Source organism: Penicillium expansum (genome assembly GCF_000769745.1).
Source record: "Penicillium expansum strain MD-8 chromosome Unknown contig70, whole genome shotgun sequence".
Lineage (NCBI taxonomy): Eukaryota > Fungi > Ascomycota > Eurotiomycetes > Eurotiales > Aspergillaceae > Penicillium > Penicillium expansum.
The window spans coordinates 226,968-251,129 of record NW_015971495.1 but is presented as its reverse complement, the minus strand read 5'-3'; the positions used below and the strand labels follow the sequence as shown (position 1 = coordinate 251,129).

Genomic DNA, 24,162 nt, shown 5'->3' with positions numbered 1-24,162 from the left:
AAAAATTCCTAGGAGCGTGCAGTCTTGAGCTAGACCTGCTAGACTACTGAGGTGAGATTCTAGGTATATGCATTTGCTTCTAGAAGTTAGTTATATTACAAAAAAAACAAAAAAAGTTATATCGCTATGTTTTTTTGATGGAAAATTTAAAACATTTAAAAAATGACAGGGGACTTTTTCCAGCGTGTTGCATTTTATTGAGGTACGTTAATAAGACCGTCGGTACCCACATGAGCAGCGCTCAGAGAGCAAATCAGAGCCCCCAGATCAGGCTCGGAGAGATCACATGATGGCCACTGGTCTACAGTGCTCAGATCTACTCACGGAGCAAAAAGCGGCGCTCACTGAGCACTAAATCGGAAGAAGAAATCCAAGAAGGGGCAGAGGAAATCCGGTACGTAGATACAATATTATACATTATAAAGATCAATGGCATGACCAATATTTTCTCCAAATCAGGACAGGTTGGGCAATCTTGGGCAGTCTTGGGCAGTCCAAGATGAGTTTTAAGGAGAGCGCAATTTTTGTTATAACCACGCCTAACCAACTTCAATCTGCCCTTATACAAGCCCAACTCGGATGCCCAGGCGAAGCCCCAGTCTCAAGATGTACTCTCCGACATCGCTGATTTGGATGTCAAATGCGAGCCTAAAAATATCTTGGCGGTTACTGTTATTGAGATAAAGTCCTTAATCGCACAGAATTAGAAGAGCTCGAACATATATTCTCAAGCTATCTTCTGCTGTGTTTCTTGGCATCTTTTTTTAGACCAGCCCAAGCAGCTACAAACACGTAAGACAATTAAATTGCCAAGAAAGGATCGAAGGTAGACATGCCTGAGGGGTATCAATCTCATTGTGCTTGTGCTATAACTGAGTTCGCATCCCAGGAAACCCTCAATGAACGCCTGATGAGTATCATCAAATCAAAACCCCCAATTATTCTTCAATTTTCTTTCATGCGCTCAATACTCAAATGGGCTTGATCTGTAAAGCAGGGGATGGTCAAACAATGTTTCAAGCATTGGGGGAAACTGACAATACCTTAAAGTGGAGGGAGATCAGCGAGAATACAAGAGCCTTCAGATCCTGGACAAGATAGTAAAAGACTCGAAGTCCTTCGGGGTCGTCGGATTCGGTCACATCGACTAGCGAACCGATCTTGGCGGTCTATACAATTCAGTGTTAGATGATTGCCGCTTCCATAAGCTAGCTCGTTCATTTACCTCAAAGGAGATGTGCTCATTTCCAATCCGAATCTCCAGCTCTTGGCGTCCGTCCTTGTTCTTCTGGGGCCACTTGGAGTCATCCTCCCTGTATGAGGTCAGCGCGGATATTCTTCCTGTGAGGTAATAGGAGTGCATACTTGAGGATCTCGCTATCCTTGATAATGCGCTTCACCTCTTCGACCATTGCATCGCTCACGCACACTATTACTCTATCAGTTTGTGTTCGCTTCTCTTTTCGGTATGTATGCTCCTGCTCACTTTCTTTGCGGATGAGGGAATCATTGCGGTAGTTCGAATTGTTCGCATATCGTACGGCGGCACTACTACCTTCGGAAATGGTACGGAGATCAAATTCTGCGTGGAAATTAGCGACTGAGTAGAACAAAGTGATCATGACCAGCACGTAGACTTACCTAGGAACTCATGTCCAAACCGCCCAGAGTGACCTGAGCTGTGAGGACCGTCAGCAGCTGAGGAAACCCGGGCTCACTCATATATCATCCTTACTAGTATCGGAGGTAGAAATTCTCATTCGACATCCTGGCGAATCTCAATTGTAGAGGTCGTAAGTGAATGGGGAAAGTAGCAATCGACGTCGAAGTGGCAGTTGAAAAGCGGCGGGCTGTAGCTTAGTCATCCACACAGACGGCGCCGGGGGGCCAGATTAAGGGACAAGTTGATGGTCCCTCCCCATTGCGATTCATATAACATCTAATGATTTCAAGGCTGGCGAGGGGTGTTGCTTTACACTAATTGCTTGTTCTTGATATCTGGCGCAACCTCCTATTACCGGGAGAATTACCCCTACTGTATGTGTTGATTCCTACATGCTGATGTGTCCCCAAAACAACCCCGGAACTGACAACTTGCAGCTCTCTTTCGTTCCGATTCCCCCCAATCCACCACCATGGCGTCGTTTCTTGAAAATACCTACAGTTTGCTCCATGTGGACAATACTGCCGACCAGCCGACCGTGCAGGAGCTGAAGCTGCAGCTGGAGAAAGGCAATGATGAGACCAAGTTGGAAACAATGCGGACAATTGTCACCATCATGCTGAATGGAGATCCTATGCCGCAAATCCTCATGCACATCATTCGCTTTGTGATGCCGTCGAAAAGCAAGTCATTGAAGAAGTTGCTTTATTTCTTCTATGAAATCTGCCCCAAACACGACTCTACTGGCAAGCTCAAGCAAGAGATGATCCTGGTCTGGTAAGGATGCCCCTAGCCATTGCTATATGGTCTTTCCTGTCTGACAAATTTTTCGTTCGTAGTAACGGCATTCGCAACGATCTTCAACATCCCAACGAATACATTCGAGGCAATACCCTCCGATTCCTCTCCAAACTCCGCGAACCAGAGCTCATTGAGCCCCTCCTCTCCTCCGCACGTTCGTGTCTGGAACATCGTCACGCCTATGTTCGCAAGAATGCAGTCTGGGCTGTATCGTCTATTTTCCAGCACTCCGAGTCCCTCATTCCCGACGCGCCGGAGTTGCTTCAGTTGTTCCTTGAATCGGAGACCGACAGCACCTGCAAGCGCAACGCCTTTGCGGCACTCATGTCCATTAGCCACCAAAAGGCGCTCGAGTATCTGCGCACCACATTTGACAAAATTCCAAACACAGATGAGTTGCTCCAGCTAGCCGAGTTGGAGTTCCTCCGAAAGGATGCAGTACAAAACCCTCAGAATAAGGTGGGTTTACAGTGTTCAAAGTTATAGTTTTGGGGTCACTAACGAATGATAGTCCCGATACCTGAAACTCATGCTCGAGCTCCTCGACGCCTCCACCAGCACCGTTGTTTACGAAGCCGCAACATCTCTTACCGCCCTCACAAGCAACCCTGTAGCCGTCAAAGCCGCTGCGAGCAAGCTGATCGAGCTCGCGATTAGGGAGGCCGACAACAACGTCAAACTCATTTGTTTGGAACGCGTGAACCAGCTCAGAATTCGCAATGAGGGTGTTTTGGACGACCTGACCATGGAGGCCCTGCGGGTTCTCAGCAGCCCTGACATTGATGTCCGGAGAAAGGCCCTCAACCTTGCCATGGAGATGGTCTCGAGCAAGAACGTGGAAGAAATCATCATGTTGCTCAAGAAGGAACTTGCCAAGACCGTCGACGAACAATATGAACAGGTAGGTTATGCAGTTATTTTGCACAACCCAGCAGTACTAACGATCCCCACAGAATAGCGAGTATCGTCAAATCTTGGTACAGTCAATACACTCCTGCGCTATCAAGTTCTCCGAAATTGCTGCTAGCGTGGTTGATCTCCTGATGGACTTCATTGCCGACTTCAATAATAACTCCGCCGTCGATGTGATTTCATTCGTCAAGGAGGTCGTGGAGAAATTCCCCGACTTGCGTGGGTCGATCGTTGCCCGCTTGGTTTCAACTTTGAGTGAAGTTCGAGCTGGAAAGGTCTACCGCGGAGTTCTCTGGGTTGTTGGCGAATACTCCCTGGAGGAGAAGGATATTCGGGATGCTTGGAAGACAATCAGAGCCAGCCTTGGTGAAATCCCAATTTTGGCATCCGAACAACGACTCCTGGATGAGGTTCCGGATGACAACGCCCTGCTGATGGAGCAGGCTAATGGCCACTCGAAGGCCGCGCCCACTGGATCCCGAAAGGTGCTTGCAGATGGCACCTACGCCACCGAAAGTGCTCTCACCAGCCAATCGGCGGCAGCTGCTCGTCTCGAGGCTGTCAAGGCTGCACAGAAGCCTCCTCTGCGCCAGCTTATTTTGGACGGCGACTACTACCTGGCAACGGTGCTCTCTTCGACTTTGACCAAGTTGGTAATGCGCCATTCCGAGGTGTCGCAAGATACTGCCCGCACCAATGCTCTCCGTGCCGAGGCCATGCTTATCATGATTTCCATCATGCGCGTTGGCCAATCTCACTTCGTTAAGGCTCCTATTGATGAGGATTCTGTGGATCGCATCTTGACCTGTGTGCGATCCCTAGCCGAGTTCTCCGAGAAGAAGGAGCTCGAAGCCACTTTCTTGGAAGACACCCGAAAGGCGTTCCGCGCCATGGTCCAGGTCGAGGATAAGAAGAGGGCTGCCAAGGAGGCAGTAGAGAAGGCCAAGAGTGCCGTGCAGATTGACGATGCTATCCCCATTCGCCAATTCACCAAGAAGAACGCCGTCGAGGGAGGGGAGGAGATCGAAATGGATCTTGCCAAGGCAACCGGTGGCGATTCAACCGTGGAGGACGTGTCTTCCAAGCTCAGCCGGGTGGTACAATTGACTGGTTTCTCCGATTCGGTCTATGCTGAAGCCTATGTCACCGTTCACCAGTTCGACATTGTTCTTGACGTCCTATTGGTTAACCAAACGACCGAAACTCTACAGAACCTGTGCGTGGAATTTGCAACCCTCGGTGACCTCAAGGTCGTTGAGCGCCCATCCACCAACAACCTAGGCCCACGCGACTTCTTGAATGTCCAGGCTACGGTGAAGGTTTCGTCAACCGACACCGGTGTTATCTTTGGTAACATTGTCTATGACGGCGCCAGCTCTACCGAGACCCATGTGGTCATTCTCAACGACATCCATGCCGACATCATGGACTACATCCAACCTGCTCACTGCACTGAGACTCAGTTCCGTACCATGTGGACTGAGTTCGAGTGGGAGAACAAGGTCAACATCAATTCCAAGGCCAAGACTCTGCGTGACTTCCTCAAGCAGCTGATGGATAGCACTAATATGGCCTGCTTGACGCCCGATGCTTCACTCAAGGGAGATTGCCGCTTCCTGAGCGCGAACCTGTACGCGCGCAGTGTGTTCGGTATGTTTCTAATCTTCCAATAATCCACCCCCTTTCTACATGGTATGATAACTGACTATATAACCAGGCGAGGATGCACTAGCAAACCTGAGCATCGAAAAGGAGGGAGATGATGGGCCAATTACAGGATTTGTGCGGATAAGAAGTCGCTCCCAGGGTCTGGCACTGAGCTTGGGCTCTCTGAAGGGTCTCAAGGCAGCGACTGCATAAGTCAATGTTTTTTCCAGCGGTTTGCGGTCTATATGATGCTTTTTATCCTTTTCCCCCTTACTTCTTAACTTACTGTTCTGTTCATTCGAGACGAATTTGTTTACTTATATGTCTCTTTTATTATGTAGATGAGATGAATGTCTCATCAGGAGTAGTGGATAGAGAACAACGTCTTTGATATTTCCAGGGTATTAAGTATTATAGTAGCTCATACATAACAATATCTTGACTATTTCTAGAAAACATATACATATATATATATATATATATATATATATATATATATATATATATATATATATATATATATATATATATATATATATATATATATATATATATATATATATATATATATATATATATATATATATATATATATATATATATATATATATATATATATATATATATATATATATATATATATATATATATATATATATATATATATATATATATATATATATATATATATATATATATATATATATATATATATATATATATATATATATATATATATATATATATATATATATATATATATATATATATATATATATATATATATATATATATATATATATATATATATATATATATATATATATATATATATATATATATATATATATATATATATATATATATATATATATGTATAATATATCATATATATTCTACTCCATACAGGACTGTATATTCAAGTTGTCATATTTTATGCAGGGACCACACGGGTCCACCGGAACTCCGCGGCTGCATATCAGCACTTCCATTGTTCTATCATTGACCTTCCTTCCTCTAGATTCTTTTATTCCTCTCTATCTATAATCTACTGAATCTCCATCTTTATCCAAAATGTCCTCCCCAGACGACCCACAGGAGCTGCTTGACACAGCGCTAATTGTTGACGAATCTGTCTCTTTGACCATCAGCGGCGACTTGCTCCTCATACTTGGTATGGACTACTCCACACCCGGCGCGGAGACACATGCTCACCCATGCAGATGACCGCCCGGCTAAATCAGATCGTCGCTGCTGCGGATTGCTCCAGTCTAGTAAGTTGGCCCTGGCCCCTCTGGTGGTCGCCGCGTTATCGCGGCGCTACTACTGTTTCAATCGAAATCGTCTGACCGAGCTTTGCGCGCATTTTAGAACCAGAAACCAACCATGCCATCTCGTTATACAACATCCTCGGCGCCGAAACCACCGCTTCCAATATCGTCATTGCCTATGCACAGCCTGCTAGCAAGGACAATATTTCCGTAACGACCGTCCAGTACCCAATCTCCGAAAAAGAAAAAAAGGCTGTCGAGACATGGGTGCGGCAACTACTTGATAGGGCTTATGCAAAGGCACTGCGCGGCAAACGGTTGAAGATATTGGTCAATCCTTTTGGTGGAAAGGGGACAGCTGCGAGTTTGTATCAGCGATATGCGGCACCGGTCTTCGCCGCGGCGAAGTGTCAGGTGGATGTACAGACCACGGAATACAGGGGACATGGAATTGAAATTGCCGAAAACCTTGATATCGACGCCTACGATGCGGTCGTTTGCTGCTCTGGTGACGGCTTGCCCTACGAGGTGTTCAATGGGTTGGGCAAGCGGCCAGATGCTCGAAAAGCGCTAGCGCAAACCGCCATTGCACTGCTCCCATGTGGCTCTGGAAACGGTTTGACGTGGAATGCTTTCGGGACTGGTAGCGTCTCGATTGCGGCGCTGGCAATCGTCAAGGGGCTGAGAACCCCGCTGGACCTAATCTCGATCACCCAGAAAGACTCGCGCACGCTCTCTTTCCTCTCGCAATCTTTTGGCATCGTCGCCGAGTGTGATTTGGCTACTGAGAACATCCGCTGGATGGGCGCTCAGCGGTTTACATACGGATTTTTGGTTCGTTTGATACGGCAGACGATATGGCCTTGTGATATAGCCATCAAGGTGGAAATTGGTGACAAGGAGGGAATTAAGAAACACTACGCTGCGTGGTCTACACGCCCACAGGAGCCGGATGCCGACAGCAAACGCCTTGAAATTGCTGCAGAGTCTCCAGGCCTACCAGAGCTGAAGTACGGCACAGTAACGGACGAGCTGCCCCAGGGGTGGGAGGTGGTTTCGGGAGAAACTATGGGCAATTTCTACGCGGGAAATATGGCCATCATGTCGAAAGACACAAATATGTTCCCTGCAACGTTGCCGGACGACGGCCTGATGGACGTGATCACTATCGACGGAACAGTCAGTCGTGGTACAGCGATTTCCATGATGAACGAAATCCCTACTGGTCGCTTTTTCGACATGCCAGACCTGAATGTCCGCAAAGCGTCTGCGTTCCGTCTAGTTCCCCACCAGAAGGAGGGTTACATCAGTATTGATGGTGAACGGGTGCCTTTTGAAGCGTTCCAAGCCGAGGTCCACCAGGGACTGGGAACGATACTCACCAAATCGGGCCGTTCCTATGAGGCGGCAGGTCCCCCCTAAATCGTGCCTTCAATCCGCCTCTTGGACGAAAGTCACCATTGGCTACCGTCCGTTCTTTCATTGTTGGAAGTCCGCTTTATATATATCCACTGCTTGCCGGGTCTTTGCATCCACCCATGATACCCTAGCGCAAAGAATTGGTGCTTTGTCGATAAGTCGCATTAGACATTTGATATTCTGTGATCAGGCTGTACAGTAAATCAAATGAAACAGGAGACCTGTGAATAAATTTGTAGTCCTTTACACCTGTAAGCCTAGCATCAGCATCTTTTTATAGAACTCAAGGTGGACTGATGGACATAATCGCTAGCACGCTGTGCAATGAATTCAGTCTGTTTATGGAAATCCTGTTCACATACTATAACTAGAATATTCAATCGAAGCCACCCCATTCCTCCTCGCTGTCATCTTCCTCCTCAGACTTTCTTGTCCGAACACCCCACTCGAACAAACGCTCGTCCTCCAGAGCCTCAGCCGCCCTTGTCCGAACTGGCTTGTAGGCACTTTCGGCGCGCAGCTTCTCCAACGGTCTCAGAATAAGCTCAATGGGCACATCGCCCTTGATCTTCCGCTTCGGAGTCTCGTCATCCTCATCACCAGCCACCTCCTCAAACTCAAGAACCTTCTCCAACTCATCAACCCAGATGTCAATAAGATGGTAACGCAGTCCGTCAGGACCATGCGGCATAGGCACGTAATTTGGGTCTCCCTCATCCGGAGCTTGATCCTCATCATAGTTCAACGGACACAAAGGACCCTCCTCGATAATGGAGATATAAGCCGCGAGATCGGGGAATTTCGCCTCGGCGTCTTCGGCACTGTCCTTCTCCTCCTCATCTTCGACGGTCTCGGCCTCGGCCTGCTTCTTCTGCTTCTTGCCGCGGCCCTGCTTTGCGTCTTCGCGCTTGCGCTTTTTCCCATCTGCGTTCTTTGTTGAGGTCTTGTTCTTCAAGAGGACTTCGAATGCAACGCCGACATAGAAACGGATCAGCATCAGGTACTTGTCCAGTCGGATGCGGTCTAGTGAGTGGTAATCCCGGCCGATGGTGATCCAGAAGGCGCGCAGGAAGCGGTGGAGAGTTGCTTGGGGGAGGGAGGGGACGAGAGAGTAGGAGAGTGCGCGGGCGAGGGCTTGTTGTGTGAGGGGTCGGTCGGAGTGGTAGAAGCCTGGGCGAAGGTTAGTTTTTGTTGCGATTTATGTTTGGCCAATATAGAAGTAGTGCGTACAGTAGAACAGGCCCTTCCACAGTTTGAGGAGATCCACGAGGGTCAGATCGGTGCGAGACTGCACGAATTTGGTTAAAGACTCGAGAGCCTTGTCGCGGACTTTGCGGTCTAATGAGATCGATTAGCGTTATGATTTTCCAATTGGGCAAAAAAGGATTTTCATACCACTCGAGCCGAGCTCCCTCACGAAGGGAGTTTTTTGGCCGTCCATTGGTACGGTTTTATCTCAAGGACTGAGAAGACTAGCGATTGGAAAGCTTGGATATCAAGGTGGAGGTGGTCGTTGTTCTCAGTGAAGGTATACAGAGACTACCCTTAGAAGGTAATGCAATTGAGTTGAGTTCAATCAAAAGTTCGAGACTATCGAACTGTCTTGATTCAAAACCCAGATCGAAGATTGCGATAAATTATTTTTTTTCTTTGCGATAGAGTTGTTTGCACTGTTTGTCCAGAAGCTCCATATCTGTGCTTAGCTAATCTAATACAGAGCCTGAGGCCCCTGAGGCTCCCGAGGCAGCATCCGCAATAGTTGAATAAAACGGTTACCTATACAGATCCGAGAGAGAAGTTATGAAAAGTGATGGAATATGATCCTTGATTATATATGGGCTACATATTTGACAAGCAGCCAAGCAGTGCATCGATTCATTGTCAGCTCAACTTAGATGGAGAGGCTTGAGCTTACTCACGCCATCGATTAGGGCTCAGTGGTCTATGCATCTGCTTTATACAGCTCTTCATACATCTCAGATTGAGAGATATAGGTGGCCACTTACCGAAATAGGAGTATTATGCTCATAGTCTCCCCAGAACTGCCGGCCGATGCTAAATGCCCAATGAGCGCCTGGTGAAAGTCAGTCCGAATATCATGATCTCGACGATCAACTGCTTAGTGAAAAGGATGCTGAATGTAGCATTAATATTAGCCATTCTGGCGTCCAATTTACCGCCACAGAGCGTTGTGTGTAGATATAATCGCCCCTGAAGCTGTAGAGGGGCGCAATAGAAAAACTTAGATAATGAATCGAATCTCGCCATCATCCATCTTTCATCCATCATCATCCATCATATGTGCTGCCCGAAGAGCACGAATGGTATGAACACAAACCGTAAATGCCAATGCAAGAAATCATGATCATTAACGTGATCCTCCACGCCCGTATCAAGTAAGATAGTGATTGCCATATTCTATTTCAGCTGTTTGGCCTCCCATTCATCAATAAGCCTTGATACTTCCTTGAAAGAAACAGGCTTCATAAGGAAAAGATCCACTCCTGAGTCCAAGGCCCTGAACTCATCGCGTGAACTGCTTAGTCCTGTCAAAGCGATGATTGTTGCCGGAATACACCCATCCCGTCCTTTCTCGATTGCACGAATGGCACGCGTCGCCTCGAATCCGTCCATAACTGGCATGGACATGTCCATGAAAATAAGGTCATATCCCTGCAACATCCTTTCAACCGCATCGACAGCTGCTCTTCCATTCTCGGCTTTATCTAGGACCACGACTTTTCGTTTGTTCATGAAAGTCATCATCAAGTGGAGGTTGATGTTGTTGTCATCGACCACCAAGACACGAGGTCTTCTTTGGCTCCCAGATGAGGTACTGACATGATCTGAGCCGCCATATGAAGATCGAAAAGATGAAGAAGACACAGGATTGGTGGAATCAGTAATCCCTGATATTGTGCGACCAGAGCTGTCAGTATACGATGTCAACACAAAAGCGCTATGTTCTGTACGACCAATGGTGCGATTGCTGGACGCAGACATGGGAATTGATGGGTCAGCATCTGGTGATCGTGGATTTCCTGGTAATAAGGGGTTGGACTCTTCAACTAGTAGAGCCAAGCTTGTAAGAGCGGGTCGCTCTGGAAGTTCTAAGCCTTGCCCGTGATCCTGCGTAGTGATTGTCGGCTTTGTATCAAGGCAGCTCAAAATACCACGGGAAAGTTTGCGTGGACCACAAGGTCGATGGAGAATTGCCAGTGAGCCAGCAAGATGCGACCACTGTGCCCTATAATCGCTAGAGTCGCCTGTCTCGCTGCAAAAGACGAGCATATTTGGTAATCCTTTCGGGAAATCGTGTATTTCTTTTGCAGACAAATCCCTTTCATCCGCAAACAGAATGTCAATAGGCTCATTGGTAGACAGAGGGACAAGCTGTAGACCATACCAGTCAGTGATATACCGGGCTATGGCCGCCCAGAACTGATGGTCACCAAGACGAGACGGTTCTCTCCATATAGCAGCACGTTTCCCACTACAGCCGATACGTCGGAGTTGAGAAGATGCCGTGGGTATATTTTGGTCCGAGTTCTCCTTATGAGACGTTGATTGGGGATTTTCATCCCCAACTAGACGTTCGAGAGGAAACGACACCTTGACAATAGTGCCTTCACCCTGTCGACTTCGAACATTGATTTTCCCGTTGAGAGTTTTCACAATCCCTCGAACAATTGATAGACCAAGACCAGTCCCTACCGACAGCGGATCTTCTTGTGAGAACGGGGTGAACAGGTGCTTCTGAAGATATTCTTTCGAGATGCCCTTACCCGTGTCTGAGATGGTCAAAGTCACCATATCTTCGAGGCCTTGGCGTCGAGAGCGACCTTTTGAGCGCTCAGTGGCCTCAATGCAGACAGAGATTCGACCCTTCTTGGTATATTTCAGTGCATTGCCAAGAATATTCATAATTAGGCGTCTCAACGACCCCGGTTGGACTTTGTACATCCAGTCATTATCAGCAATGTCAACAACGACGTCCACTCCTGAAATATGACCAACTTGGCTGCCATCTTTTGCTGGCTTGGAAGGGAGGGTTGACAAGATATCTGTGGGGCGATTGGTGGACGTGGCTGATCTCTGTATATGGGAATGACCCAAGCACACACTGTCTATAACATCCTCTGTCAAGAGAGCCACATCTGTCAAGACCAATGTATCTAGGCGCGCCACATTTTCCTCGGAGGGTTTTGGTTTCCACGGATCTTTCCCACGCCTGAAGGTTTTCTTGTGTCTTTCCAATGACATGATTTTGCTGAAGTCTAAAACTTGGTTCATTGTATCCAAGAGAGTTCGACCACATGCATTTATCGTATCGAGGAGGGTCTCCTGGAACTGGTCCAAGGTGGTACCCCCAAAAAACTCAGCAGCAGCCAAAACACCATGCAACGGGCTGCGTAATTCATGAGAAATGCTGCTTATAAAATCACCCTTTTGGCGGTCTGCGATAACTGATTCAACACGGCTGTATTCGGTCATAATAGAGGATCCGAAGGCAAATACTGAGCTCAGATCAACAACAGGACTGAAAACTTGTGTTGGCTGGGAAGTCCAACAAAAGCATCCAGCGAACCACTGGGTATCTGTGGCATTCCAGAGCGGGACAAACATAATTTGAGATGCATGAGGGAAGAACTCATTCAATTTGCTGGTCTCCGAAGCCTTGGACTTCTTCCTTTGTTTCTGAGACTCGTCGGTTAACTGATCTTCCGAAGTTGAAAATGTCCCATCGTGGTGGAATGACCAGAGTTTTCCTTTAGGATAGCGCCGCGTCAACTCTCTCAGGAACCCATTGTCGAGGTTGACAGCTGGATCTGACAGTGTAGAGCTTGCCTGGTATGAAAACGGATCATCTCTGGTGGATAGAGCAAGAATAGGAGCAGGATTTATGGATTCAGCGGAGTCACAATGATCAGCTGCGACATACTCGGAGGAGTTATCACCGGTCTCCAAAAACATGACACCGCCAGCACCGTCCAAGTCCAGACTTTGTCGCAAGAGGTTCGCAGCACGTTGAAAAAGCCAATGGTTGCTGCTGGAGGAGTCCTCCGAACCACTCTCGTCCACTCGCGAGCTGTGCAACGATGCTGTTGGACTAGGGGGGACACATGTGTCATTCTGGTTATAATCTGGACCCAAGTTTTGTGGACCGCCACTTTGAGACGCATTTACTGATCCAGAGCGTGCTGATCGAAATTTTAGTTCATCATTCTGGGAGCTTGTAGATCGGCTGGCTCTGAGGTGAGGTGATGCCCGCGGGGACAAACTCTGTGCTGAGCTGTTCGACCGAGATGACATGTGAGTGTTTCTGGCAAAACTGGAGTTGCCGTCGACGAAAAGATGGAGACCACGCGATAACCGCGAGGCCCGTCGTCCTTCTGCGGCTTGACGGCTAACCAATAAATAGTCCATCACCAACTCTGCAACTTTGCCTAATGTATCCTTCTCAATATCGGATAGCCCTTGACGGGGCTCAGAATCCAATACAAACAAGCATCCCAAATTGATACCACTATCGCTGGTCAGAGGCGTGCCGGCATAAAAACGAGAGTGTGGCTCTTTTGTCACAAAAGGCAATCCTTTGAATCGTTCTTCCTTGTGAAGATCGTTGACGACCAAAAATGAATACAATCCATCTTCGTTGTCTGAACCAATTGCAACTGTTTCCTATTCGACGAAATAAGCGTCAATATGCAAAATATCATAATATTTCAAAGATCGGCTTACCTGGCATATATTCCAAGCATCTGACAATGTTGATGTTCCCGCGAAGAGTGTGTCTCCTTCTCCGACAGATGAATTTGAGCTTCTAAGGTTGGTGTTTCTTGTGGCTTCAGCCAATATAAACTGAGAGTCGATGTTTAATATACTTTGGAAAAGGTCAGATCAGGGTCCACGCTATAAGAAGAGAGTAACTCACGTAATAAAAGCACGCTGTGCGTTCAAGCGTAGAGCAGCCAGCTGTGCAAAAGAAGTCAAAGTTGTATTTGGACTTGATGGAGAGCTGCCTTCAGCAAAACTTGCCTCTGACTCCGAGGCATCGGGTGCAAAGGGGGTTGTTACTCTTGGAAAATCTGCTATTGAGGCCACATGGTCATCAAATTGAAGAAGTGAAGCATTAAGCGCCGCTGGATTTTCTGGTTGGAAATATCGATATACTTCGCGTGTCTGACGATCTGCCTCGTAGTTCATATTATGGCTATATGGGTTGTCCATAACCCCAAGCCACCAGAGAATGTGGGATATTAACACGCGGGGGTGAGAGAGCTATCCAATGCGTGCCAAAGGAGGTTTGGGGTTATGATGAACATGTACTCCACGTACGTCATGGCACGTGATATCTTGCATGTGTCGATCACGAGGGGGTCATTCGTAAATAACTGACTAAAATAATCATCGGAGCTTGAGCAGATATGTCAAATGTTGTAGAGTAGCTTGAGACACTTATTATGGTTGTGCATGACCTCTATGTACCTACCTAGGTATTTAGCCTTGGTTTACATAATAATATCACACAACAACGTTGGAGGAATGGAGATATTGCATCGTCATAAGTAGATCAAGTAATTAGATGTACAAAATTTGACAGGAAGGGCGATGATATGACGTTGAAAGCCGGTTTGCTTTCACTCGAGTATGAATATCCCCACGTGAGATATCATGCCAAAGTAAAGAGAAGATGGGTGCAAGAAGATTATCTGTCAGGTGGTAATTGGGGGAAAACGTAAATAAAATGACTCGGGGTATTATGCGAAAAGAGATCAGATGACAGAAACGCCAGAACGCTAGAGGTTCAAATAGAAGGAGTGAAAAAGAGTGATTTTGGTGGTGGGCCATTGGCGATGCCTCAAAGAGCTCCGCAACACTCCTAGGGTCAGTGTCCAAGGCCTAGATCATGGACGGGGGAAACAACTAAAGCATTGACAACATGCCCAGTCTTCCACCCCTGATCAACGAGTGGTTCACGCTCATGGAGCAAGTGACCTAGGTAAGCGATTCGAACGCGCCTATCATCCTTGAGCTAAACAACAAATCAGCAATAATCCACAAAACGAAACGAACAAATCAAGGACAAAAACCAACCTTGGCTTCCTGATGCACTTTCCTTGCCAGAAATCCCACAGTCTGACCCTTATCAATAGAAAGCAGGATATCCGGACCTCCACGATCACTCAAACGAGCACGCACACGGATCAAATCCCGCTCACTCGTCTTGCCTTTCTCCTCGCGGCGGCGTTCAACATCCTGCGAAATCAACTCGTCCCCGGAAGCATCATCCGTAGCGAGCTTACCATCTGAGAGGGCCCCAGTATCCTGCTCCTCCTCATATCCGGCAGGACCACCATCTTCACTAGCCGTCCGCGAAGACGAAGGAATCATATTCTCCGGATCACTCGCAACACATTGCGGAACCCTGTAGAGCACACCCTGTTCATCGTAACAGCCCTCACAAATATTCCCGGTGGGAACAGTAACGCCTGCAGCATCAAGAATACTCTGCGCAGTAGCCAAGTCGCCGCTGCGAATCAGCGATATCACCGTCGAAATAGCGGCCCAGATCTCCGGCCTGCCGGTAACGCGCGTCTCGAAGAACTCGGCACGCTCGCGGTCCAGCTGCGCGCGCGTCCAGGTCCGTCGCTTGCTGCGCCACACATAGTTGCGCACTGGCTCGTTATAATGCTCATTTAGAGGGAGATTTGGGGCACGCCGCGTTCGTAGCCTTGGTTGCGTGGAGCGGTCGCTGGTAACCCTAGTAGCTGTTGATTGTGAGGAGCGTTCTTGGGTGTGGGGTTGATTGTCGACATTACGCGACAACAGTGACACGCAACAGCCCTGTATTGAAGTGGGGGTGGTTAGTTATGGTTATGGGGCCATTATGGGTTTGGATAGTATGGAGATGAGAGTTGGGGCTTTAGGTCGTGTGACATGCGATGCCAAGCAACGTCACCAGTCTTAATGATGATGATATATGTATAGGTTCTGGGGTTTGGAGTCGGGGTCGGATTCTTACCATCTTGCTTGCGATCAAGGAGCTCCATATGAGGAGGGGAAGCAGTTTTGAGAGGGGCTTGCGTGGAGTAGTGGTCAACGCTCGAAAGCGAACGTAGATCCCTAAGGCTGAGTGAGCACAGACCTACTGGATAAGAGACGGCAAAAGGAGGGAGCTATCAAAAGGAAAAGGAATAGAAAATGAAAAATGAAAAATGAAAATGAAAATGAAACAGAAACAGAAACAGAAACAGAAACCAGAGAGAAACAAGGGTACATTCCACAATTTCCCCCATTCGCCCCGTCCAATGCCGATGGGACGACTCCAACAGTCACACAATGATCTACAGAGCACAATTGTTTAATTCGTACAGGTACAGGGGTATAACTAAAAAAAATACATAGATTCTTATTGAATTATACAAAATGAGCCCAATTCTAATCATCTTCGTCATCACTTCCAAAGATAGCTTTAAAAACAGCATCGCCGGGCCGCTCTGCCTCCAGGGCATCATTGCGCTCAGGTTCAACAACTACCGGGGGTGGTGCAGCAATAGCAGGCTGACCACTTGCAGATGGATCAAGGCCATCTGCTGTGGGGAGATAGCCTAACGAGTCTATGAGAAGTTGGTTCATGATATCCTGCGACACTAATGGCTTGGGCCCGGTATCGGCTTGGAATCCGGCGGACTGGAAGCGCGTGCCAGGTCCAGAACTGGAGGCCCCAGGCCGTTCGCCGGGGTCAAGTTGCACATTCTCCGGTGGTTTGACGTTGAAACGCTTGCATAGAAGACGAGATGGGTAAAAGGGGGTTGTGCTTCGGGTCATTGGGCCGAACATGCCAATTTTGGCAGCTGCTACTGCAGGATCGTCTGGCTTTTCAGCGGGTCTACTAAGCCCAGATTCTGCAGAGTCAGGGGCATCTGAGACAAGCTTGGGCGCGGTGGACGAGGAGGTAAATCGGGATGCCATAACTCCGGACATGGGTTTGAAGACCTCTGCAGCTCGGCCAAATTCTTGCATCTCTATAACCCAGTCATCGGTGCTAGACCCTTCCACCCGTTCTGGGAGGGTAGAGCGAGTCCCAGCACTAACTTCAAGGAATATTTGGTAGCGTGCACGCTTTTTCTCATCTTCCTGGTAAGGCATCCACCCACTAACGGCCCGAGCTAGGGCTTGGGCGGCAATTTGTTTGTCGAGTTTGGGCACGAGGTCCCAAAGATCCTTGCGCCTTTGTGATTCGGGAAGTTTGTATCCTTCGGGTGCTTTTTCTCCTAAAGCCGGAGGTAAATTGGCGTTGCCGGTAAGTTTGGCGATCTTATCTCGTGCCTCAGGGGTCATGTAATCAAAAATAGACTTCCCAGGCAGTTGAGCCTCGCCCAGAAGTGCTGCTCTAGACGTGGGATTAAGCGACGAGGCTTTTGCGGCGTCAGCTGTAGAGACATAAGTCGATTGATCTCGTTTTTCTGACGAAAGTTCCTTCGCTGGTTTCCAGTTTTCCGGTATCACAGGAGGATCGTATTTCTTCTCTGAAATTGACAGTCCCGTCATTCCATCAGCAAGAATGAATCCATCTAGCGGGAGGCGTCCGTCACGGCACTTTCTGAAACCTCCAATCCCGCGTGATGCCGCTACCTTCTTCGATATGAACACAGGCTTTGAATTCAATAGTGGGTTGGATGACGCGATTGTTGGTTCCGGTTTGACCTTTTTCTTCTTCTTCTTATCACCTCCAATTGTCTTGTTATATGAGATCTGTGGACCTAGAGAATAAGGATCCTCGTCGTCCGACCCAGTGTCATTGAGAGGGCCAACCCCAAGTCCTCCCCGTCGTGATTCCTTCGGCTTTGTGGGACCTTTCCCTTGAATGGCCAATCGCCCCCCAAAGAAAGAATCTGATTCCTCAACATCTGGGATGGGCTGCAAAGCATTGTGAGACTCTAGGCGCGATTCGCCCTCGAAGCCAAGACCTTTGCGGTCGGTCTTGCGAATGAAGGCAACCATAGGTGGGTTTTCGGGAGCAAAAAGGTATGTTTCCTCCGCATCACCACCTGGAGCAGAGCTTTCATCCAGATTGGCTTTGCGTCGCACCTTAGGCCCGATCCCTTGACCTTCTCGCCAACCCATCTTTTTCAAGAGCTTCACTCCCATGGTTTCTCCGCCGGTTTTCAATATATCCATGAGTCCTGCTCTGCGTGTAGCATCTAGCTCGGTCGAGCCAAAACCGGCGAATTCATCGGCAGTCTGTAGTTGCCTGGCTTCTTCCTGTTCTCGCAGGTCATCCGCGTCCATAAAATCCTCGGGTCGTTGCTGTTCGGCCTTCTTGGCACGGTTCTGGCGAGATGAGACAAAAGCCGCAGGGGTCCATCCTTCCTTCGAGCCGACAGAGTTGAAGTACCTAGCAGACGTAAGTGGTTGTCCTTTAAAATGTCATCATTTTGAGAGCTACTCACCCCGCGCTGAATCCACCGGTGAAAGCGCCATGAAGACGTTTGCTCCCATGTTCGTCCCTAAGTTCCTGCTTCCATATTGGCACAAAGGACCCGTCATCACGAACCCCCTCGTCAAGTGGTGGTAACGGGGTTCCATAAAAGGCGTATGGGGATTGCTCTGCTTGAAGATCGGCCTCGAGCGCGGCGCGAGTACGTTTCAGGGCCATAATTTTCGGATGGGACAATCACCCATGAGGAGTCATTGGCCACGTCATCTGCATGGGAGAAATAATGCGCGTGAAAGAAGTTGTAATGATAAGGTGTGAGAGTCGCATGCATGGACAGCTCTTAGCTGCGGGTTTCTGCCTGAGGCCCTCAAAGGCCCTGGCTTAGATAAGAACTTAGTCAATGATGTCTCACCGCCCCACCTGTGACGAGAGTCTACTACGAAGTGGCATAATATGATGGTATCCCTAATCAGGAAGGCGGTGGAACCCAACTCAAAGATAGTAATAAAGATAGCGACGGTTGCAGGGTTGGACTACGCCCTCGAAAGGGCTATGTTGTAGATAACTTGAAGGACATTTCACGAAGGGGAAGTTTGTTAATAGATCATACAACATAGGCACTGATCAAGCGGTACATACAGTCTAGCGTGTTAGACCACTCCACCAAACCGCCGTTGTATACATAGACCCACTAAAAATGTCCAAATCCATGCAGAGCAGACTCTCCGATGGACCCCAGCACGTTTCGCCTTACATTGGAGACTGCTTGATCTATTCTCTAATTTGTATAATAAATAAGAAAAAGATATAGTTCATAAAAAAGTACTCCGTAACATACTAACATATTAGTATTAATCGAATCAAAGACTCGGCCATGCGCTCGGCCATGCGCTCGGCCACTTGCACCCAGTTCCTGATTGGACACATCCACGGGTTGCTCGGCCACGTTCCTTTGATCTTCTTTGATCATCAACTCCTTTTAAGACGATCTGCATACTCTATACAATCTTGTAAGGATTTCATAGAACTATAATGTACTCCGTAGGCCTATATAGTTCTCTTCCAAGGTAAACTAAAATACAATATCTTTATTCTTCCGTATGTAATTTTAAAAAGACCAGCCAAGAACTCTATTCCAAGGTTAGTGTATGTATGGGGGTTTGTTTGTCAACGCTTGGCGTCCTAGGACAGGCTTTGGAGACTTGAGGGGCTTAGGGGCGTTATGCCGACTTTTTTTCTTTTTCTTTTCTCCCCTCTTTTCAACTCCTATGTGTTTATTACCAGCATGTCATTTTTCACCTCCTTTTCATAGCCTTCGTGCTTGGCCTTTTCAAGAATCCCTGCAAGATCGTTGAAATTCAGTGTGCGGCTGGAAACCGATTTCGGGAACCATTCTCAATGCTCAACTCATTCCCTCGGAGTCGCAGGCTATTCTACCTGCTATTAGCCTGCGCAGTAACCTCCATATGCTTTATCAACCTCCTATTCCTCACCCATGCCGTCGACAACTCCGTTATCCACCTCCCTAATCTGAGTCTCTTCGGCGCAACAACGAGTCCCGTGCTCGGACAGTATGCGCGCGATGAACACCCTATCGCCGACCTGATGAAGGAGGCGAACCGACAATGGCAGGAGTACGATAATGGTCGCTCGACAAGTTTCCGCCGAACGGTCGCCAAATATCGTGAGACATATGGACGACACCCACCTCCAGGTTTTAAGGAATGGTACATGTTCGCACGCAAAAATAGGGCGCATAATGTGGACGATTTCCAGCAGATTACTGGCGATCTGCGGCCTTTCTGGGCGGTTCCTCCCGCGGAAATTCGACAGATGGCAGCCAAGCTACAATCCAGCGACGGCATTGCGGGTGTGCAAATTCGCAATAAGAAGGTTGTTTACTCCCCTATTGAAGGATGGAGAGTTGAAACACTGCGAAAGTCGATTAAACGCATTGCTCAGTATCTTCCAGACATGGATATTGCGCTTAATATTCTGGATCAGCCGCGAGTCATGGTTTCATTTGAGGATACCCAGGACTACCTCCGCACCGAAGCCCTCACCAGAAGCTTACCCAGCGATGCGCAGGATCGATTCACCCAAGGCATGGAATATCTATTTAAGGAAGGTTCCAACATCGAGGATCATGTTGACCCGTCCTGGTTCTCGATTGCTGGGAAGCTATACATGGAATTCGCCAAGGAGTCCTGTGATCCTCACTCTCCCGCTCGGAATGACAATCTCACTGTAGAGGATGCCGATAAGCTATACAAATCGCCCTCGGGTGGGTTTATTACGAACTTTACTGCGTCTTCTGATCTTTGCACCGTCGGTCCCGTTCTTGGGGAGAACCACGGGTTTTTGTTCTCAGCATCCAGCAACCTTATCACAAGGAAACTGGTCCCAGTTTTCAGCGAGTGTAAGGTTAGCGTGAACAACGATATCCTTTTTCCTGCAAATATGTATTTCATGGACGACAAACGGTACACGTACAATTCACGACACGACTACGAGTGGAAGGACAAAGCGGACACTCTCCTCTGGCGCGGCGTCACCTCCGGGGGTGTCCAGCTTGCAGATAATTGGCAGCATATGCACCGCCAACGCTTTGTGCACATTACCAACAACACTGACATGAGATCAGAGACGGTCTCCATCCTATCTGAGACCAGCCTAGGGCAGTATCGTACCTACCCCAACTTCTCACCAAGCAAATTTTCACTGGACCACTTCGATGTCGGCTTCACTGAAGCTTGGGGCTGCATCCCGGATTGCTCCTTCTACAACGATATTTGGACATACAAAGAGCCCAAAGATTTCAGCGAGCAGTTTAAGGCAAAATACCTCGTTGACATTGACGGCCACAGCTTCTCCGGTCGGTGGCGTGCCTTTCAGCTCGGCAAATCCCTAGGGATCAAGGCAACTATTTTCCGAGAATGGCATGACTCCCGGCTCTTCCCCTGGCGTCACTTCGCCCCCATGGACAATCGCTATGATGACCTGTACGGATTAATGACTTACTTCCTCGGTCTGGATCCACAAGCATCACCCGTAGATGCATTTACAATTAGCGAGCCGTACATCCAGAAGCATGACTTTGAGGCTGAGGTGATCGCATCTCAGAGTCGGGAATGGGCGCAGCATGCGCTGCGCAACGAAGACCTTGACATATATCTCTATCTTCTTCTCCTCGAGTACGGACGCATCATTGATGACAATCGCGATAGCATTGGGTACAGTGGTGACGGAAGCGAGCTGGACCACTTTGATGATCAACATCCTTTTTCTCCGGCGATACCGAATATCGTCAACCCTGCTCCCCCGAACACTGATGAACAATGATTTCTCTATATATACCATTTCTGTTGCATTTCTGTTGCATCCTGTTACTTATTTTTCCTTTCTTCACTGGGGCTGTCTGCTCTTGCATTTGAGGTATCTGTTCATCTATTCATGTCCTAATGACCAACTACATCTTTATCTCATCAAAGTCATTTCAGTACATCCGTTTGTTAAATATGTATCTTGTATGGACGAGTATCGTCGGGAGTTATTCATGAGAGTGAATGAAGAATAATCGAAATCAATCCCTAATATATATCTTTGGGCACAGCAGTACCAAAAAAAAGATTTGAGGACAGTACTAAAAGCCCAGGAATAATATATTAGATAGTATGATACAAGTTCATTCTAGCATTCAGTTTGATACTCAAGTATCCCACCATGACTTTAGCTATTAGTTGATCCTAAAGAACTGAGCAACATGAGATCCAACAGAGATAGCCCTGGAGTGGAGTCCTTTGTAAGACAGGATTGCACAATTCGCTCATATAGCCACACACTGAATCTCCACACATCAACTAGCATCATTGGTCTAGTGGTAGAATTCGTCGTTGCCATCGACGAGGCCCGTGTTCGATTCACGGATGATGCACAACAATTTATTTTTTTATTTTTGATCATATGTGCCGTTGAGGAATTTTCTTTTTTTTTGGATCATGTACAACATAGTTGGACGGGTAATGGCCAATATGCACAAAACTTCGTGTATGTACGTAGTCGGATCTATCAATTCCTCCAGGGCTACACAATTGAACTAAGGGTATTGACCACTTTGAAATTCCAATTAAAATATGAACTGGTAGAAATCTCTTGAGTAGAGATTGTTCTAGCAAACAGTCCCAACATCATACATAGAAAACCACCAGTCTTTCAACCAAAGATGCCCTAAAGGATATCGTTCTCTCATTCAGCATCCATAAGATAACAGGAAATTCTGGATTTGATTTGATTATATACACCCATGTGGTGTATTGTCATCCCGGTCGGACATTCGTACAATCAATAATCATGTGCTATGCCTGCATTTCTGACTTGTAGAGTACTAGCAGGCTTTCATTGTAGCCTCATATGTATAATCAGCGGACCGTTCTTGCATATCACAAAAAGGAATGGCTGGAAAGCAAGAACGAGTCGTATATGTATAAACCAGGTCACACCAACAAACCACCCAGACCTATTACACGATCAACAAAACCATCTAGAATTGAACCATGCCCGCAACAAGAGATCCCAAAGCCATGGCAAAAATAGAAGTATAGTACGAAGCCGGCGCAGCAGAGACAAAGCTAGTAGAAGAAGCCGCGGCAGAAGCGGACGCGGACGAGGAAGCAATCGAAGACGAGCTAGCCTTCGCCGAAGCAGAAGTCTTACTCGAAGCAATAATCGAGCTCGAGTTCGACGAGCTCAGGTTAGTCGACGTTGTAGCATTAGTAGCTTTGATGCTCGTGTAGTCACCAGTCTTATCGGTGTACTTGTACGCCGAAGCCGGGTTGTAGTTGATGATATCGACCGACTCAACATACATGGTGAAAGGACCTTCGGTGTAATCAGTCTCGCCGCCGGCCCACTCGATCGTGCCCTCGGAGTTATCTGGGTCGCCGCCGGCCCAGATACCGATGCGGATGCGCATGGGGGTTTGGGGGTAGTTTGTGCCATCGACGGCGTCGGCGTACTTGAGCGTGCGCACGACCTCGCCATCTATGAGCCACTCGATGCGTTCGGAGGTCCAGTCGACTGAGTACGTGTGGAAGGTTTCTTCTGGGGTTGAGACGGTTACGGTTGTGCCACGGTCGTAGGAGGTTGTGTTGCCTTTGCCGAAGTAGTCGGTTTGGATTTCGGTGTCATAGGTACTGACTTGTTCCTATTTTTGGTGTTAGCCGTTTTTTATTCGGGTCTGGTAACTTTGGTGGCTTCGGAGGCCGGCGGACTCACCCAGTCGATCTCGTCCAGGTCGTCGGACTCTAGGATCCAGGTGCTGACAATACCGGTGCCGTTCGCGGCTCTCATCTTGACGTCGACATGGCCGAAGAAGATGTAGAATTCACTTTCGATTGTCGGGGCGTCACCCTGCTCGGAGACGGTGAACTTGGCGCCGAGGTCGGTAGTAGTAACGGTGCCGGCGGTGGTGTTCCAGCGACCCAGAGATCCGGAGGTAAAGTCGGTACTGAGACGGTACTTGTTCAGACCAGTGTCTGCTGGGCAAGTCTCTGGAAACGAACTGTTAGTGTGGTTTCATGGCGAATCACACGAGATCGTTCATACTCTTTGTAGGGTTGCAACTGGTGGTAGTCTGCGCAGCAGCAGTGGCAGCCAGAGCGAGAGTAGCCCACTGGTAGTAAGACTTGAAAACCATATTGAAGCCTGTAGAGCCGTAGAGTAAACGAATGAACTAATAGACGCACAGAACGATCGACAAGAATTGAGAAAAATGGGCGAATCCCCAGGAATTATAAGCAGTGGGATTTAGGCTTAGTGGAGAAGCGAGAGCAACAGAGACATAAACATAGACTTGTCAGTTTTATTCTTAGATGTGCGTCAATATGTCCAACCTTGGAACATCGCATCGACTACGACGCTGATGTATCCAGCCACCACACTGAGGGATAACGATTGGCTCTGTGAATAGAAACCATAGTGGAGCAGGCTTGAGACACATGTAGATA

The 24,162-nt window shown here is 47.8% G+C and overlaps 9 protein-coding genes across 9 annotated transcripts; 3 read left to right on the top strand and 6 right to left on the bottom strand.

Moving 5' to 3' along the window:
• Nucleotides 1-1,016: 1,016 nt before the first annotated feature.
• On the bottom strand, nt 1,017-1,767 carry PEX2_027360 (mago nashi family protein; the record flags this gene model as incomplete). The annotated part of the gene is made up of 6 exons (XM_016740011.1): nt 1,017-1,169; nt 1,226-1,313; nt 1,366-1,429; nt 1,487-1,582; nt 1,642-1,679; nt 1,736-1,767. 6 exons carry the CDS (start codon nt 1,765-1,767, stop codon nt 1,017-1,019), a joined length of 471 nt encoding a protein of 156 aa, XP_016593658.1.
• A 368-nt stretch (nt 1,768-2,135) lies between these two features.
• PEX2_027350 (coatomer subunit beta) lies at nt 2,136-5,236 on the top strand (the record flags this gene model as incomplete). The annotated part of the gene is made up of 5 exons (XM_016740010.1): nt 2,136-2,440; nt 2,503-2,923; nt 2,976-3,365; nt 3,418-5,026; nt 5,094-5,236. The coding sequence occupies 5 exons, from the start codon at nt 2,136-2,138 to the stop codon at nt 5,234-5,236; spliced, it is 2,868 nt and encodes a 955-aa protein (XP_016593657.1).
• An 861-nt stretch (nt 5,237-6,097) lies between these two features.
• PEX2_027340 (uncharacterized protein) lies at nt 6,098-7,716 on the top strand (the record flags this gene model as incomplete). Its single annotated transcript, XM_016740009.1, has 3 exons — nt 6,098-6,197; nt 6,247-6,297; nt 6,395-7,716. The coding sequence occupies 3 exons, from the start codon at nt 6,098-6,100 to the stop codon at nt 7,714-7,716; spliced, it is 1,473 nt and encodes a 490-aa protein (XP_016593656.1).
• A 373-nt stretch (nt 7,717-8,089) lies between these two features.
• On the bottom strand, nt 8,090-9,154 carry PEX2_027330 (ribosomal RNA processing 1 family protein; the record flags this gene model as incomplete). The annotated part of the gene is made up of 3 exons (XM_016740008.1): nt 8,090-8,883; nt 8,944-9,051; nt 9,109-9,154. The coding sequence occupies 3 exons, from the start codon at nt 9,152-9,154 to the stop codon at nt 8,090-8,092; spliced, it is 948 nt and encodes a 315-aa protein (XP_016593655.1).
• Nucleotides 9,155-10,131: 977 nt separating this feature from the next.
• Nucleotides 10,132-13,920, bottom strand: PEX2_027320 (hybrid sensor histidine kinase/response regulator; the record flags this gene model as incomplete). Its single annotated transcript, XM_016740007.1, has 3 exons — nt 10,132-13,395; nt 13,456-13,597; nt 13,649-13,920. The coding sequence occupies 3 exons, from the start codon at nt 13,918-13,920 to the stop codon at nt 10,132-10,134; spliced, it is 3,678 nt and encodes a 1,225-aa protein (XP_016593654.1).
• A 682-nt stretch (nt 13,921-14,602) lies between these two features.
• PEX2_027310 (uncharacterized protein) lies at nt 14,603-15,767 on the bottom strand (the record flags this gene model as incomplete). The annotated part of the gene is made up of 3 exons (XM_016740006.1): nt 14,603-14,749; nt 14,812-15,485; nt 15,740-15,767. 3 exons carry the CDS (start codon nt 15,765-15,767, stop codon nt 14,603-14,605), a joined length of 849 nt encoding a protein of 282 aa, XP_016593653.1.
• A 388-nt stretch (nt 15,768-16,155) lies between these two features.
• Nucleotides 16,156-18,376, bottom strand: PEX2_027300 (uncharacterized protein; the record flags this gene model as incomplete). The annotated part of the gene is made up of 2 exons (XM_016740005.1): nt 16,156-18,115; nt 18,171-18,376. 2 exons carry the CDS (start codon nt 18,374-18,376, stop codon nt 16,156-16,158), a joined length of 2,166 nt encoding a protein of 721 aa, XP_016593652.1.
• Nucleotides 18,377-19,555: 1,179 nt separating this feature from the next.
• Nucleotides 19,556-21,499, top strand: PEX2_027290 (Lipopolysaccharide-modifying protein; the record flags this gene model as incomplete). The annotated part of the gene is made up of 1 exon (XM_016740004.1): nt 19,556-21,499. One exon carries the CDS (start codon nt 19,556-19,558, stop codon nt 21,497-21,499), a length of 1,944 nt encoding a protein of 647 aa, XP_016593651.1.
• Nucleotides 21,500-22,697: 1,198 nt separating this feature from the next.
• PEX2_027280 (glycoside hydrolase family 16 protein) lies at nt 22,698-23,852 on the bottom strand (the record flags this gene model as incomplete). The annotated part of the gene is made up of 3 exons (XM_016740003.1): nt 22,698-23,360; nt 23,432-23,706; nt 23,762-23,852. 3 exons carry the CDS (start codon nt 23,850-23,852, stop codon nt 22,698-22,700), a joined length of 1,029 nt encoding a protein of 342 aa, XP_016593650.1.
• Nucleotides 23,853-24,162: the final 310 nt, after the last annotated feature.